The 16,287-nt window shown below is 56.1% G+C and overlaps 2 protein-coding genes across 11 annotated transcripts in view; one reads left to right on the top strand and one right to left on the bottom strand.

The window, feature by feature from the left end:
- APBA2 (amyloid beta precursor protein binding family A member 2) overlaps window positions 1-11,510 on the top strand; it is a 239,136-nt gene extending 227,626 nt beyond the window's left edge. For 3 of the 5 annotated variants that reach the window (XM_077869094.1, XM_077869087.1, XM_077869067.1), the window contains 3 exons: window positions 158-277; window positions 7,677-7,817; window positions 10,229-11,510. In XM_077869094.1, coding sequence (XP_077725220.1) covers window positions 158-277; window positions 7,677-7,817; window positions 10,229-10,300 — 333 coding nt within the window. In that variant the 3' untranslated portion in view covers window positions 10,301-11,510. The other 2 variants (XM_077869077.1, XM_077869058.1) reach the window with 2 other exon arrangements.
- A 1,075-nt stretch (window positions 11,511-12,585) lies between these two features.
- Window positions 12,586-16,287, bottom strand: part of ENTREP2 (endosomal transmembrane epsin interactor 2) — a 446,252-nt gene continuing 442,550 nt past the window's right edge. For all 6 annotated transcript variants that reach the window (XM_077869147.1, XM_077869126.1, XM_077869136.1 and 3 more), the window contains one exon: window positions 12,586-16,038. In XM_077869147.1, coding sequence (XP_077725273.1) covers window positions 15,716-16,038 — 323 coding nt within the window. In that variant the 3' untranslated portion in view covers window positions 12,586-15,715. The remainder of the gene's footprint in view (window positions 16,039-16,287) is intronic.

A 16,287-nucleotide genomic window follows, 5' to 3' on the forward strand; every position in this document is an offset into this window, starting at 1 on the left:
GAGGATTGTGGAAGCCGAGAGGCGGCTAACCTGCCAGACTCATTCCCCTGCACTCAGGGCCTCCACCCTGCCTGCTGGTGCAGCCTCGGACTGGGCCTATGAGAGCCTGCTCAAAGGTGGCATCTAAGGCTCCCGTGGCCCCTGCCCCATTCTGCAGGGTCTGAAGAACCAGACTCAGGTGAAGCTCAACATCGTCAGCTGTCCACCTGTCACCACAGTCCTCATCAAGCGGCCCGACCTCAAGTACCAACTGGGCTTCAGCGTACAGAACGGGATCGTGAGTCTGCCCTCTCCGCCTTGGCCACCTCCCCTGTGCATGCGTGGACCTGAATGCAGGGGGCTGGGGGTGGCAGCTCTCCACCCACCCTGCTCCCTAGGCCCCTTCTGTCTGTAGGCATGGGCCCCAGCTGGTGGGCACAGCTGCCAGTAGCCAGGCCACACCAGGCAGGAGCTTTTGGCAGCTCCTGGCGCAGGCCTGGGTAGGAGGGAGGGCTGGCATGCAGCCAGGGAATGTCCCTGTGATGTCTATTACTGGCAAACACCTGCCTTGGAGGAGAGGCAGGTTTTTCTAACTACTGCAATCTGGACACATCCAGCCAATGGCAACATCCGACTCTCTGTGTTCAACAAACAGATATTCACTCATTCATTCACCCGTTCAGAGCCATGTGTGAAGTGCTTGCACTGTGTCAGGCACTGAGGAAGTGGGAGGGCTTCCAGGAGGAGGTGATTCTGGGCTTGAGTGAGCCTTGGTCTGCCCAGACATCTGTGCCTGTTCCTCAGGCCAAAGCTCTTCATTCAGAGTTCTTGCCTTTTCTTTGACTGAGTTTTTGGCTGGAATGAATGAATCTGTTTCTTGGTGTTTCCTTGTGCAAAGGTCCCAGCAGGCAAAAACATGGCCACAGATGAAGGACAGAAGAAGCGAGTCCAGTCATTTCCAGATTGCTTAGGCCAGCCTTGAGTAGTAAAGAACTGAGGAAGAGATTGTACAGTAGGTGGGAGTAGTGTTAGGTAAGGGGTGGGGATATGTATTAGCCTGCCCGTGAGCAGAGAGGAAACACAATGGGAGAACATTCTAGAAAGACGACTACAAATGAGTCAGAATTATCCCTGTTGCTCTCTGGTGCAGAAGTATAGAGAGGTACATGGAGCTGGGAGAGTCACAGGGCCATTTCCATCCTTCTCATGTTAGTGCCCCTTGCTGCTATAACAAATATTCTCCGAATCTCAGCATACAAAGAGTTGGTTTCTCATTCAGTGGGTTTTTCCCACTGTGGGAGGGGCCTTTGCTCCACAGGGCCACTCAGGGGCCCAGGCATGTCCTCAGCTGGGTTTTGGAGGCCCCCCACTGGCTGCTCTGTCTGGCTGGCAGCTGGAGAAAGATAGGGACATAGGTGTGACCCTTGCCATTTCTGGCCAAATCTCACTGGCCAGACAGAGCTCAGTCACATGCCCCACAAAACACAGGGCAGGCTGGGAAGATGGCCATCTGGTGCCCATGACAAAGAGGGAAGGGGTATGGGGGCATTTAGCCTGTGTGACCAGTTGGCCAAAGCTGTGTGACCCTGGGCTGGTCACTTAACCTCTCTGGACTCTCCTTAAAATGTGGTTATGAAGATAAACTAAGAAAATCCATAAAGTAAATCAAGACATTTAAAGAAGTCCCCCTGGGGCACAGATTCTGCAGAGGAGATAGGCCCCTTGGTACTTGCAGCCAGGCAAGGGGTCATCTGCATCCCCTTTGGGACTTCTGTCCAGGTCAGTACATCTGTCCCAGGAGGTGGATAGCTGGTGGTCTGGCCTGGCCCTGCCCTGCCAGCTCCTCTGTATATGTGGGTGCCCTAGGCACAAGAAGCTGCCCTAATGGCTCTGCAAACACCCCCCCCAGGGTCTCTGCCTGCACCCGCTGTGAGCACTGTGTAGAGGCCCCCTGCTCAGGGAGGGGCTGACAGAGGCCTCTGACCTGCCACTGACATGGCAAGCCCTCACACGGGGCCTGCCTGGGAGCCGTACTGCTCCAGAAGTGCCTCCCTCCCAGGCTCCTGGGTGGTGGCTAGGAGGACTGCCTGTTCTTGGGGACTGTGAGCCCAGGACAAGCCTGATGGCCGCCCCCTCCCCAAACACCTTCCTCTCTTCAGCTTGTGTAATTACGCGGGCACAAAGAGGAGCGTGGGTCCTGGTGAGGAGGCAGCTGCCACACAGAGAGATTTAGTAACTTGCCTCGGGTCACACAGCTAGCCAGGCCATCTGGGACTATAGGAGAGAAGGCAGGGGGCAGAGGGCTGGGGGCAAGAAGAGACAAGGAAGGGGCCGGGCTCTGGTTTGTGTTTGATTGGGGCTAAATCAAGGCAAATGGGAGAGGAAGCGGATGCAGTGGTGAGGACAGGTTGGGGGGTTTGAGGTGAAGCGTGAGCCTTCCTTCTCAGAGGTGGGGAGGGGAGGCAGCCAGGAAGAAGGCAGGGTGACTGGTGGGGGTGCTGTCCTGGGGAAGTGGAGGGGGTGGTCTCTGCAGGGGGAGGGGCACACCACATCCATGTGGGTGGCTGGGAGGCCGAGGGCAGTGAGGAGGGCAGAGGGCTCCTCTGAGGTTTGGGAGGTGTGGGGCTAGAGGTAGCAGCAGATCTAGGCTTTGGGGGTCTTGGAGCTGGGGGGAAGATCACCCCCAGTGCTGAGGACAGCTTTGCCAGGGCCGCCCATCCCAGTCACAGATGCACAGACAAGAGTGCTGTCCTCTTCTTGCCACGTTGGCCACTGCTCCAGGGGCTGAGTCCAGGGTGTGTGTGAAGCTCGGTGCCTGGGGGCGACACTGAGGATGAGAAGCAGTGGGGTGGCTGATGCCAGAGAGGTGGGGGCTGTGGTGGCTCATGAGGACTTCCTTCCGAGTATGCGGCAGCTTGCCCTCAGAGTACCAGGGAGCGTTTTAGATAAAGCAAGTGAATCTGCGTGGTTGCTCCTGTCATGACCTGGGAAATGGGCTGCAGGCGGCTGTACAAATCAGCCCCACATCTCCTCCTGGCCTTGCAGCAGTGACCCTCAGGTCAGCAGTGCTTGCAGTGTCTTCCTGCACCTGCTCCATGAGTAGCACACCTATGCCATGGGCAGGTGTGGGTGTAGGAGCTGGCTGTCCAGGTTCAGCACCCCCTACCCCCACCCAGACACTCAGAGGCCCTTCTACTCAGACAGCTGCCAGCACCAGCACTGCTCAGGCCATGTCCCATCATCCGTGGTGGTTGATGAATGCCACAGGCTCCCTTGCTCAGCTGAGGCCTTGTTGGAGGAGTATATTTGGGAGAACGTTCAGGAGGCCTGAGGATGCTGGCTCTTCCTGACCAAGAGCTTGCTCTGAGGACAGAAGAGTCAGGCTTTGCCTCTCACAGCATGATCAGACTGGACCTGGACTTCTAGCCCACCCTGCCTCTCCAGAGGGGCCTGGCCTGGTGACCGTCCCTTCCTCTGTGGTCTCCTGCTGCCTTGCAGTGGTGGAGCTCTCCCCAGGCTGGCACCTCTTTCATGACCTCTGGCCTCCTGGTCCCCAGTGCCAGCGAGGCCCTCAGAGGTCCCTTCTCCCCTCACCAAGCCCCACCTGGAGTCCCCCCACACCAAGCCCCTAGCTGGCCTGGGGCAGCCACAAGGCAGCCTGTGTCCTCCAAGCAAAATAGGCTGCAGTGCAGGAGCCCCTCCACCTCCACACCACCTGACCACAGCAGGGGTGGGTGGTGACGGGATGCCTGGCTAGGAAATGGCATTAGTTAGCTCCTGTGCACACCCACGGTGGTTTTCTGCGTGATTACTACAGAAGGCTTTGCTGTGGCGGGCGGCAGCTATTACTGTGCAGGATAAGTGCTTAGATGAGAGAAGTCCCAGCACCGGGGCGTTGAAGGAGATCGGGGTGCTGTCACATGAGAGGGAAGGGTCCTCTGCACACCTGTCAGAGTGTACATTCACGTCTGTGTGTACACATGGGTGTGTGCACAGGAAAGGTGCTAGCGCTGGTGCTGGCCTCCTCCTGGAGCTTGGCACAACCTGTCTTTTCTCCAAAATGAGAGGCCCCATGTGGCTAAGAAGCTGTATTATGTTCTGGAATCAGCCTTACCCACCCTCTTTTCTTTCAGCCCCAGCTCTCGACTCGGACATCTGTTTTTTTCTTTTGTTTGTTTGAATTGTGGTAAAATCGATTAACATAACATTTACCATCTTACCCATTTTCAAGTGTTCAGTACGTTCACACTGTTGTGCAACCAGTCTCGAGAAGTCTCATGGTACAAAAGGGGAACTCTGTACTCATACAAACTGACTCCCCATTCCTCTCTCCTAAGCCCAGCTTCTGGCAGCCACCGTTGTACCTGCTGTCTCATGAACTTGACTTTTCTAGGTACCTTGTAGAGATAAGTAGAATCAGACAGTACCTGCCCTTTGGTGACTGGGTTAGTTAACTCCCAGCATGATGCCCTCAAGGCTTATCCACCTTGTAGCCTGTGCCAGAATTTCATTCCTTTTCAGGGCTAATACTCCCGTGTGTGACTAGACCACATTGCATGTATCCGTTCATCCATCAGTGGACATTGGGTTGCCTCCACCTCTTGATTATTGTGAATCCTGCTGCTGTGAACAGTCTGTCTAGTTTCATTATTGCACATGCTCTGAGGCCCCCTGGCCCATCTGTCTGGGGTGATCCATTCTAGGAACCAAGAAATGAAGGCCACCCCACGGGTAAGCTCTTCCCACAAACCTAGGGTATCCCTGTGCAGCTGGTGTCTGCCAGGCTGGTCCAGTTAGGGACCATGTTCTGTTACCATTTCATGGAGGACTAAGGAGCAGGGAGGTCACATAACTTGCCCCCAGGCTCCCAGCTGGGAAGGTGCAGAGCAGGGATTGATTGTGCCTGAGGCCAGCTGTCGTGAAGAGCATGCCCACACTCCCATTGCCCATCATCAGGTTGTTACCCTGGCCCTGTGTGCAGATGGGCGAGGGTGTGCATAGACTTGGCAGCATTTGTGAGCGGTGCAGAGGCCGAAAAGTCTGTATTTAGGGCTCAGAGCATTAGTAACTCCTGTAAGTGTACACGGGGCCCTGATCGTGGCTTTGGTGGTGAGCCTGCCAGTTTCTCTCCTCCCTAAGACTGCAGGGATTGCTGTGCCTACCAGTGAGGGTGTCCCACGTGACCAAGTTCCCCTGAATCCCCTGGAAAAGTTTGCTGGCATCTGAGTTTGTCTTGCACAACTGCTTTTTCCATTTTCAGCTTCATTACACCCAAAGCACAAGGCATTAGTTTGCAGCCAGGTCCCGGATGACCCAGTTAGCACTATTTCTAAATGGATCCTTCCTCTCTCTTTCCACAACACCATTCAAGAAATCAAGACGTCTCCCGCTGGGAGACACCAGCCTTCCCCCCGCAGAAATGTACCCCCTGAAATTGGAATACACCCTGGTTCCTGTGGGCATGCATCATTTGGGAAGGCCAGGGCCTGTGTGTGTGTGTGTGTGTGTGTGTGTACTCGTGTACACATGCACATGGCTTTCTCATCGGTATGTCCTGCTCCTCTTCTTTCCTCTTCCCCTGCCTGCCCCCTGGATTCCAGCCGGAGTCTCCTGCCAGGGTCCAGGTCCATGCTCCTGCCAATTCCCTCTAAAGGTGCAAAGCCATTGTCTCCCGTTCCCTCTTCACTTTCTTTCCCTGAATCTCCATTGCTAGGGAGGAAGGTGCCACCAGGGGTGTAACCAAGATTGCACCTTCTGTGGAGTGTGCCAGCTTCTGGCACTTGGTCAGGCCAGGAAGTGAGCCAGGTCATCCTGAAGCACCTTCCTCAGGATCTTCACAGACCCAGTTACAACAGGCGCAAAAATGCCCTTACATCATCTGAGGGGAGATAAAAACTAGAAGTTACTCCTTAATTCATGTATGGAGAATTGGGGCCATCGTCTTCTCTTTCTCTGCCTACCTCCTGGTTGAGCCCTGTCCGACTCAAGGGATCACAGTCCTAAACTGTGATCAGCTCTGCCGGGGGAGTCCAGTTGGCTGGGCAGTAGTGGTGTGGAACCATGACATCAGTCTGTGTATATGTGTTCTACCAGAAAGACAGAGACCCTGAGGACTGGGAGGGACCCATATGGTTGGTTTAGAAAGGCCTGTGGCATCAGTGACAAGGCAAGATCCACAGAACACATGACAGATGGGATCCTGCATGTGGTGCCAAGGTCAGCCTATGGCCAGTGGCCTTCTAAGCCTGTCTCAGCCTTAAAAACTTGCCATGCCAGGATCTGAGGGAGAGAAGTGGGGTGGGGGCTGGGGGCAGGGCTGTCCCGTCTAAGGGGAGAGTCATCCCCCAGCAGCCTTGGAAATCAGAGGCCCCAGCTTAATGAGCAGGCCTGGCCATGGTGGGATCAGGGGTGGCTCTGACACAGGCAGGGGTCGCTGGGGTGAGGGCAGGAGGGTGTTCACCACAAGGCAGAGTCCTGGATAATGTAGAGCCTTGCCATGGAATGAGAACAGTGAGGTGGGAGGAAGGGCTTGGCTGGTCCTGCGTGTTATTTCTACTTGTAGGTAGGCCAACCCTTGACCTCTTCAGGTGCTGATCAGAATAACCCTTCCTGGTTCTGTTGGGGTCCCCTGCCTTTTCAAGTGTGAAGATGCCTTAAAAAGTGACCAAATCCTCACTGAGACAAGAGCTGTATTGGTAATGTTTCTGGATTGAGGAAACCATAAGCACAGAGGCCCCCATGAATTCAGTGAGGCCTTTAGATGATGTGGGCTGGTTCCTGGGTGGGCCTTCTCCTGACTGGCTCTGGGCTGGGCCTTCCCTGCTCTCAAGCATGGCTGGTGGGGTGCAGCCTTCCAGGGCTGCTGAGCAGAGGCTGAGGAAGAGGCATCTGGGGTCAGGTGCCAGGGGAGTGGGGAGCAGACGGGAGAGACCTCCAGCAGTGGAGGCTGCAGGAACCACAGCCCAGGGGTCCCTGCTGTGGGACCTGCTTCCACCCTTGCACTGGGTCCTGGGCAGCAGTGTGGTGGGGAGGGACCCTGTGTCCCCTCTGCTCCCTCCACTGCCGCATCTCCAGGACTTCAGCGTTCCTCCTGCAGGGCCATCGGGGTACAGCTGGCCCACATCCTCCCCCTGAGCCAGCAGTTCTCAGCAATTCAAACCCCCTCTGGGGTTTGCCTCCATCTACCCGTGGTCTGGGCAGGTGGCCAGCTTTCTAAGGCTGTGATCTTTAGTGAATCCCACAAGGGGGCGGATATAAAAAACTTAGGCCTTCTTTGTCACTTCCCCAAACTCTTTGCATTGGTTGTCTCATGAATTCATATCTCTTTGCGAGATGGGAACAATGACTTTTTTACCTCTAAGAGGAGCAGAATGTAGCTGGTGGAGAATCTTCTAGGATGTGCTTCAACTGTGTGCACCACCAGCCCTCCACACTCCCCTGACACAGGAACAGAGGCTCTGAATGGCTGAGGGGTAGGAGGGGGGCAGATCCACCCAGGGCCCACAGGGTTCTCCCACTGGCCATGCTGTCGACTTGGGTTTTTTAACCTCTTACACATTATAAATGTCCCCGTCAGTCAGCAGATTGCATGTAGAAGCAGTTGTCCTGTGGGCTTCTCCCTCTGTGTGATTAACATCCCTGCCTTCCACCTGGGGTGAGGGGAGACCTGTGTGCTGACCTGACATGTGTCTGCTTAGATCTGCAGCCTCATGCGAGGGGGCATCGCAGAGCGAGGAGGCGTCCGAGTCGGCCACCGCATCATTGAGATCAACGGGCAGAGTGTGGTGGCCACAGCCCATGAGAAGATAGTGCAGGCTCTTTCTAACTCCGTTGGAGAGGTAAGGCCACATCCGTTGTCCCCTTGCTGGAGTCAGAACTGGAGCCTAGGGCCATCTGGGCCCTACATTTCCAAGACCAATATCTAGGCTACTGAAGAGGGGGCGGTATATAAGGCTCTCGGGAAAGACACTGGTCCCCTTCCCAGAAAAACCTACCTTCTCAGGAGAGTCTGTCCTTGCTGGGACCTTGGAACATGCCTGTGCTGGTCATTGGGCTCCCACCTTGACCTCTGTGAGTCACTCCCTCTCCAAGAGGCCCTGGGCCTCAACTGAGCTGGCAAGGCTGTGGCTCCCGCCCCAGGGAGTGCCTGTGACAAGGATGAGCAGAGTCGCAGGCATTTGGCTGTTCATTCCAGCTCAGTGCAGCAGAAAGGAGGGCAAAGGTGGTTGACTTGGTTTCTGGAACTGGGTCTTGCATGCTCAGTCAGGGAGCCCTGCCCTCCACAGGACCCACCTCACCAGGCACAAGCCTGTGGTCCAGGGTTTGCCCCTCTGCCTGCTTCCTGCCGTCTTCCTGCCCGCAGAGCAGGCCAGCTGTGGCTGCTGCATGCTTTCCTGCTTTGCTGCCTTGAAATTTCCTCCTTTTCTAGTTCTTTCTGGCACCAGTATGATGTCAGCTTGAGGTAGACAAGAATCGGAGGGGAGGGCACAGTTTTCCTCAAGGAGCTCACAAGTAAAGAGGGTAATTCGGGGTGAGAAGTATGGTGCTCAGAGTCTAAGAACCCAGTGTCCAGAAGGAAGCCTCACCCAGCACGAGTATGTCTGGGTGTCGTGGCCGTGTGCCCCCGGAGTCAGGACAAATGGGCTGAGGGTTTTCCTGGGAGAGGCTGAGACAGCTGCAGAGGTAGGTGTGTGTGTGGGGCCATTTGTAGAGGGCATAGGTGCTATGTGGGGGGTTCATACCCTGAAGGGTGGAGCAGGGCAGTGACAGGCTCAGGCTCTGTGGTAGCCACTGGAGGTGGAGCTTGGTGCCTAGGTGAGTGGGTAGGTGCTGTTTCAGAGGGGGCGTTTGACCGCATTTCCTGGGGGGCCTACACTCTATTTTGTGAAGCTCCCAGCTTGGGGGAGGAGGCCTGTTTTCCTGTAGGTGGGCGGTGGCAGATGGCTGGTTCTCAAGAGGAAGAGGGGTGCCAGGTAGGCAACATTTCGCCTCCTTTTACAAATGGCTTCAAAGAAAGGAAAATCCAATTTTCCTTAGTGGATGTTTGAAATGGCCACCCCGCTGGGGTGATCAGCCTCACATTTACGAGGAAACCAATCGGGTGGAGGAGAAACGTTTTCAACTCTTCAGACCTGAGATGAATTGGCATTCAAAGAGGCACAGAAGCAGCCGAGGTGTGGCTGGGGGATTGCAGTGTCTGCCTGCATTTTCCACCATCTCTGAGCACATTTGGAACATTAGTCCCTGATACCAAGACTTGAGGTTTTTTGGGTGGGTTTCAGATTGAGGAATTACACAGAATATTCTCCTGATGGAAAAAGCTATGCTGGGGGTGGTGGGAGCACTAAAATCTAAATCGATCAAACAGATCCTGGTAGTGGGGCTGGGCAAGGAGCCTGTAACACTGTGAGAACTATCTGCACAACCGACCTCTCTGGCTTGGTCAGACGACACCTGAGACCTGCTTGCCTGAGGAGGGGCAGCCACACCATGCCCCCCACCGCAACCGGCCACCTCTTACTGGGCACCAGGAGGGTGAGGCCATCCAGACCTCCTAGAGCCACAACGCTCAGTCCTGGCATCATCCTGGGAGGACACTAAGAAGAGATGAGTTGAAGCAGAGCCCACCTCCTCTGTGCTTTCACTGGTTTGATTCTTCCCAGAGCCGCCACAGGGGGTGGGCCCCACAAGGTCGGTCCCCCAGGGGCCCATCTTGCACCTTGCTTGTCGACCCAGGCCCTTTGCGCCACAGAGTGAGGCCAGGCTCCAAAGGCTCACATGCTAACTGAGCCCCAAAGGGTGAGGGGGCTGAGGTCCCTGGCCCTCAGTGAGCCAGTTCTTGGACCCCAGAACACTCACTTTCCCTGGCTTCACAGGAAGGGCTTCAGAGGCCTGGGCACCCCCAGCCTGCCCCCAGCTGAGTGGGCAAGCTGTAGTCACAACTAAAAGTCTGATCTTTCGCTCCTCTGCTGTCAGCTTGAGCAGAGGGGAAAGCTAGCCCTTGAACGTGTGTAAACCCTTAGGAGACCCAGATGGGGAGGCCAGATGAGAGTCAGGAAATGCTTCCTGAATCTCCAGTGAGGTGTGGTCATTCCTCCTCTACTTTGAAAGCTGGTGCTTTGCGCAGAAAACCTTCAGGGGGTTCCCAGAGCGACCTGGTTGCCCAGCGTTTGCTTCTGGTTGACAGTACCATGGGGACGGGAGAGGCCAGAGAGGGAGAGCCAGTTCAGCCCCTGTCTCTCGTTGACAGATCCACATGAAGACCATGCCTGCTGCCATGTTCAGGCTTCTCACGGGCCAGGAGACCCCGCTGTACATCTAGGCCCGCCCAGCCCGCACCACCCAGCCCACCTGGGTTCGCAGGAGCTGGAAAGGCCGGACCCAGGACCTGACCCCTGACCCCACGGCCCACCCAAGGACACTGGCTCCTCTGCAGGGCCTGCCCTCACCACCCACTTTTTTTTTTTTTTTTGGTTTTTGGTTTTGTTTTTTGTTTTTTTGTTTTTTTGGATAAAAAGGGGTATGTCTTCATCAAAGGAGAGTCACAGGAAGCAATCTCTGTAGAACAGTCCCGTGTTTTGCCCATTCTGACCCGTTTCCTCGTTGCGATGGACAAGGGTGTGTGTTTGTATCTGTGTGTGGCGTGGAGTGTATCTTTCCTCCCTGAGGCCTTGGGGAGCGGCCGTGAAGGGAGCCCGGCGAGGGCAGCAGGCTCGAGGGTGGGGGTGGGGGTGGGGGTGGCAGTGACTGTCCCCCTCTGCCCCTTTCCCTGGGGTGGGGGGGAGCCCTGGGGTGCTTCGGGGGAAAGGGCCGCTGGAGCTGCTGCAGCCCAGCTCCCAGGCTGTGACTTATATGTGAAGTCCGGGAACATGTGATTGTATTTAACCAGCAGGGAGACGCTCCTGAGTTAAATAAAAGATGATGGCTACAACATCAAAACTCCATATTTATTTAGATAACATCATGGTTTTGACTTTTGCTTTGACCAGCCCTTCTTGAGACTCTAGGGTTGTTGGATGACCTGCCACCACACCTGCTGCTCCTGTCCTCGCTGGAGGCTGGACTTCGTGGGCACCCCTCCAGCCGGCCACCGAGCCACCCCCCTTCCCAGGCTGGGGCCCACTGGCTCCCCCTCCCAGGACAAGGGGCAGCGGCCCTCCGTCTCAGACCTCTGCACACACGCATCCACACACGAGCGCCCCCACCCCTGCCGCCCCCGGGCAGCCAGAGGAGAGCTCAGATCGCCGGCGAGCCGGGCGTCACGTCACCGCGAGCAGTATTAGAGTGTGTGTACATCAAGTGAAACGTAGTCTAGTTCAGCTCATTAGAGGTCATTGTTAACTGACGTCATGTTGTCTGGAAGTCTCTTTCTTTTGCCCAGGCCTTGAAGAATACACTGTGACTTAAGAAGCCTTACCATGCAGTAACTAAAGCTTTAGGATTACTGTATTCAAGGAGTGACCTGTGTTGCATGCAGCCGACCTTAGGAAGACGCGCTAATCTCACTAATAAACCTGAAGTCATGAGGAAAAGCTGTTTGTGTGGCTGGTTTGTTCACGGAGAAGTGGATGCCTGACTTCTCAACCTCAACGCCTCACAGCGTGGCTCTGCGGTGGTGCCGTGTGCTGATGGCAGCCCCTTCGGGTTTGGGGTCTGGGGCCTCGGGGGTGCTCCCCAGTGGGGTCGGAGAGGTGGGTGCTCGAGGCACCAGGGGTCAGGCTGGGCTGGCCATTGGGGGGCTGCAGGATTAGTGATGGAGACCGGTCACCAGGCCTGCCTCACCCACCCCATCCCGCGGAGGAGACAGGCTGCTAGTGGAATAAGGGACAGAAGGAGCCTTGCTGTTCTCCTGGTTTAAATTTCAGTTATCTCCAGGAGAGATGAGGGGTATGTGTGTGTGTGTGTGTGTGTGTGTGTGTGTGTGTAAAACAGAAACTTAGACAACCCATCCCAGTGGTGTTTGCTTACCTGTAGGGTTATTTGTGGCCTGTCACCTGGTATAGGGAAGTAGGGGTGAACATGGGCTTTGATCACAAGGCCTGGAGTGATGTGTCCCCCTGATGGTCTGGGAAGCTCGGCGCAGTGGGACCCACCTCTGGTCTCCCCACAGCAATCTGCACTCCATGCTGTGAGCTACTGATGAGAGGCCCTTCGCTGCTAGCCAGAGATAGCCCACATCCTTGGGTGATGACAGGGAATGTCACATGGATAAAAGCTGGAGGGAACGGACCTTAGCCTAGGAGAGCCAAGAGGTAGGTCCCTGTATTGCCCAAGACAGGGCAGGTGAACAGGCTCCGGAGACAAAAGGCATGGCTAGCAAATGACATGAGGGTGGGGTATGGCGGGGGGTGTCCCACCAAATGATTCACATAAAAAATCCAAATTAAAGAATGTTCCGAGCCAGCTCTGGCAGGGCCTGCGTCGGGGGGTGGGGGCACCTTCCCGCCTCCTGGCCCCCACGCCCTGCCCTTTTCTGGAAAGATATTGGGAGTCACGGTTGGACAGCCGTGGGTGCCTCATGCTCCCTGACGCCGCTGGAGATCCTGGTCCTCAGAGGCCCACACGGGCTCTCGGCCTGTCGGTCCCAATTAGACCCAGAGACACAGAGGCCAGAAATAGTTTTTATTAAAACACTGATCATTATGAAAACACCTTGAGGTACATTAAATAAATACAACCTTCAAGTTGTACAAACAGGTCTCCTGTGGCTTGAAAACAATTGCCTATAAATTCTGCCTAATAGCAGCATCTGTGAATCAATACAGCTGGGGGCAGGGGCGGCGGGAGCAGGAAACATCCATTTGAAATGAGCTTTCTGTTACATGGTTTGTTACAAGCATTTAATTTGCATTGTTGTCACCAGCTGAAGAAGACCTTAGGTCCTTGTGACAGATGAGTCCCCCCTTGTTTGCCAGAGAGGTGGGGTCCGGAGCTCACCCACCACAACCTTCTTCCGTCCCCCAGGCAAATGGCAGTGTATGGACAGGCTCTGCACACACACACACACACACACACACACACACACCCCAACCCACCCCATTTGGGTTGTGGGGAAAAGGCCAGGAGAGCACTCAGGACCCAGGCCTGTGCAGTGGGGGGGGTCCCTGCAGGTAGGGGTCCCATGTTTTAGCTTCCTAGCACAGCGTGTCGGGCTCTGCTGATGTTCTACAGAGAGGAGAGGTGGGAGAGGGTGTACCAGCACAAGGAGGAAACCAGCTTCCCCACCGCGCTCCACCATGCGCCCACATGGTCAGGGCTGGGGGTGCCCGCTGCTGGGGCTCCTGGCTCCCAGATGCCACTGAGCAGAGCAGGGTCTCGGGTACTAGAACTGGCAGGTCCGCTCCCGGGCTTGTTCCTAGTGGCTCTGTCACTTCTCTCATCTGGAACCTTTCCAGAAAGCCAGGATCTGGGCCCTGCTAGAGCCCACATGGGCCACCTGGGGCACCTAGGAGATGGGCAGAAGGTTCTAGCTCAGTGGTATAAAATTGAGTACACTCTCCTCTACTGCAAGACAGAGTTGCTGAGAGCAAAAGCACAACTGAGCGTGGAAGGGTGTGTGAAGGGCAGAGCCCTTGAGAACATCTGGGACTCTGGGCTTTGGCTGGATCACCCGTTTGTACATGAGTGAAGGCCCAGGTGGCAGCAGGAGCCCCGGATGGCAGAAAACACACTGTACCGCTGCAGGGAGGAGAAGCAAAGGGCACAGAGCACCAGGGCAGCTCTTGGCGGCCGCTCCCCCTGGTGCACAGTAAAAATACTGATGCCTGAGCTCCACCCCACAGGTGTGAGGGAGGGCAAGGGGCTGCCTCAGTCAACTTGAAGCCAGGTTGGCTTAGCCCTGGGGCTCGGCCCAGGGCCACTGCTGTGTGGGCCCCAAGCCTGAAAGTGGGGCCCCAGCATGTGCAGACGAACATTCCTGCAGCTCGCTAAACTCCGCTTCCCACGCCAGTGACACTGAGAATGCCTGGATTCAGAGGCCATGAATGCCTTGTGGATGGGCTCAGGGGAGGCCACTTGGAAAAACTATTGGTTAAACGTACCTGGAAGGGATTTGCTTTGGGGGGTACTTCAGAAGCCCTCAGCTGAGAGAAATTAGGGATTTGCCATTTGATAGTCTGGATAAAGTGCTCATCTCTGGGATTCTCCAGTGGAAAAGTTCTGGTTGGCATCCAAAGGTCTGATGGGAATTTTTCCAGCTCTCTCACCTCTTCCAGAGGCAAAGGAGGCAGTGAACAAGGAACACGACTGAAGCAAAGTGCTCCAAGCTGACTGTCGCCGCAGGCTTCTTGAACTTCCGTTCCCAGGGAGGCTCCTGGCGTCTGGACTGCAGACTCTCCCTGTCACCCCCTTCCCAGCTTCCACCCAGCAGTTTGGCTACAGCGGGGCGCAGAGCAGAGGGGAGGACAGCACACAGAGCCTAGACTCTTGGACAGCGAGCAACAGTGGGTAACCATCGGGTCCTCCCCCCTGCACTCTCCGTGCCAGGCCTTGGGCTCTCTCAATCCTTGGGCTCTGGGTTGAGAAGCGTGAGTTCCTTGTTCGATGCAGGGCTGCAGTGCAGGTGCTGGTGACCGCTGCTGTGGATGGCACAGGGACAGACATTCCCATCGCTGCAGAAGGTTCTTGAGAACAGTGTTGCTCCAGGGCCGTTGTGGGGAAGTGGCTACTGTTAAGGTTGCCAGAACATGGGGGGTGGGGGTGGGGAGAAGTACCAAGAAAGTCAAAATGCCCAAGCTGCCCCCACAGAGAGGTTGGGCTGGCCTGCTTCCAAGTAGCCAATTCAGGGGGTTTTGGATGGAAAGAAACGATTTACAACCTGCATCCTCCAATGCAGACGTGGCTGCTGCCTGGCTGGGAAGGGAATGCTCTGGGGTCATCCGTGACGTGCTCTGTGGGGAGGTGCACAGATCCTGGGATACAGGCCTCTACCCCCAAACCCCCACCCCCTCCAGGCCATCTTGGGGACACCAGACAGCGAGAAGCCCCACAGGGGCTCGCCAAAGGTGTCTGCAGAGTAGGAGACGGTAGACAGGGAAAGAGCTGGAGAGACAGTGTGAAGGGCACCCCATGGAGGGAGGGGGGCGACGGGAGGCCCAGGAGCCTGGGTGATGGGGGCAGATGGGGGTGGGGGTGTCAAGCAAAGCTCCCTGCCACACCAGCTTGCTTCCAGGCCACAGCCACAGCAAGGTCCCCTGTTGTGAGTTGTAAGCACAATAGCCCTGCACCCTGCAGGCAGGGAGCTGGGCCCAGGCTGCCATCCGTGCTAGAATTACCCATTTTCTTTCCACTCAGCAGACGATAAAAGGTAGATTACTGCGTGACACAAACCATATAAGAAAATGGTCTCATTACTGGATACCCTCCTCTAGCCACGGAACACTCAGCTCACTCAGAGGTGGGGGGAGAGAGAATCTTGCTTCTGGATGGCCCAGGTTTTGAAGCTACTTCACTGTCTCTAGTTCCACTGTCACCTGTCACTGTGTTCCCGTAACGCTGGTGGGGTGTGATGTGCCTGAAAAAACCAAGGAACTGACGATGGCCATTGAGAGTCATTTTTCTGTATTACTGGGATAGGCAGGAAGTGTCATCCCCAAGAAAACAAGGGACCAGATCCTCCTCCAGAGGAAGACAGGGGTTCCCCACCCGGGCCACCCAGGACACTCCTGGGCAGCAGGCCCGCCAGCAGGGACACTCTGGCCCGGGCCTGTCCATGTCCCCGTCGGGCCCTGCGGCCTGCTCACACCTGGTCCAGCACAGTGGCGCTGAGGACGGCCTCCTCCGTATGGGGCTCATCAGGGGCAACCGTTGGGCGGAATGTGCCCACCACGTGCCGCACCTCAGGAGGCAGCGCACAGTTCGAGTGTTCCAAGAACTTCACCACCAAACCCCGGGGGTCTGTGTGGGCCTCGCTGTGCACTAACGAGTGAGGCCGCTCTTTGAAGACGGTGTGTAAGGCCTCTGGCTTTGCCCGTTGGTCCGTTCTCCAGGTGTCCAGGGGGCCAGGGGGCGAGCGCAGGTGCCGACATGCACAGGCCGCCGTGATGGAGTGTGATCGTGAAACTAGAAATCAAGGGAAAAGATAAAATCTGAAAACAACCAGAACAAAACAGATGGCCGCTGTTATAGAAGTTCTTGACAAGTGAACACAAGCCTACTGGGGACAAGCTTTCTGTTGGCATCTCCACGTTCCGGGGCCAGCAGCTATGGGACTGACCCTGCTTCCATGTCCTTTCGTCCCCTGGGTGGCCTGGCCCCTCTCAGCCCTGAATGGAGCTGGGGTTAACCCAGACGGGCCACAGCTTCACCCCA

Source organism: Canis aureus, chromosome 2 (genome assembly GCF_053574225.1).
Source record: "Canis aureus isolate CA01 chromosome 2, VMU_Caureus_v.1.0, whole genome shotgun sequence".
Taxonomy (NCBI): Eukaryota; Metazoa; Chordata; class Mammalia; order Carnivora; family Canidae; genus Canis; species Canis aureus.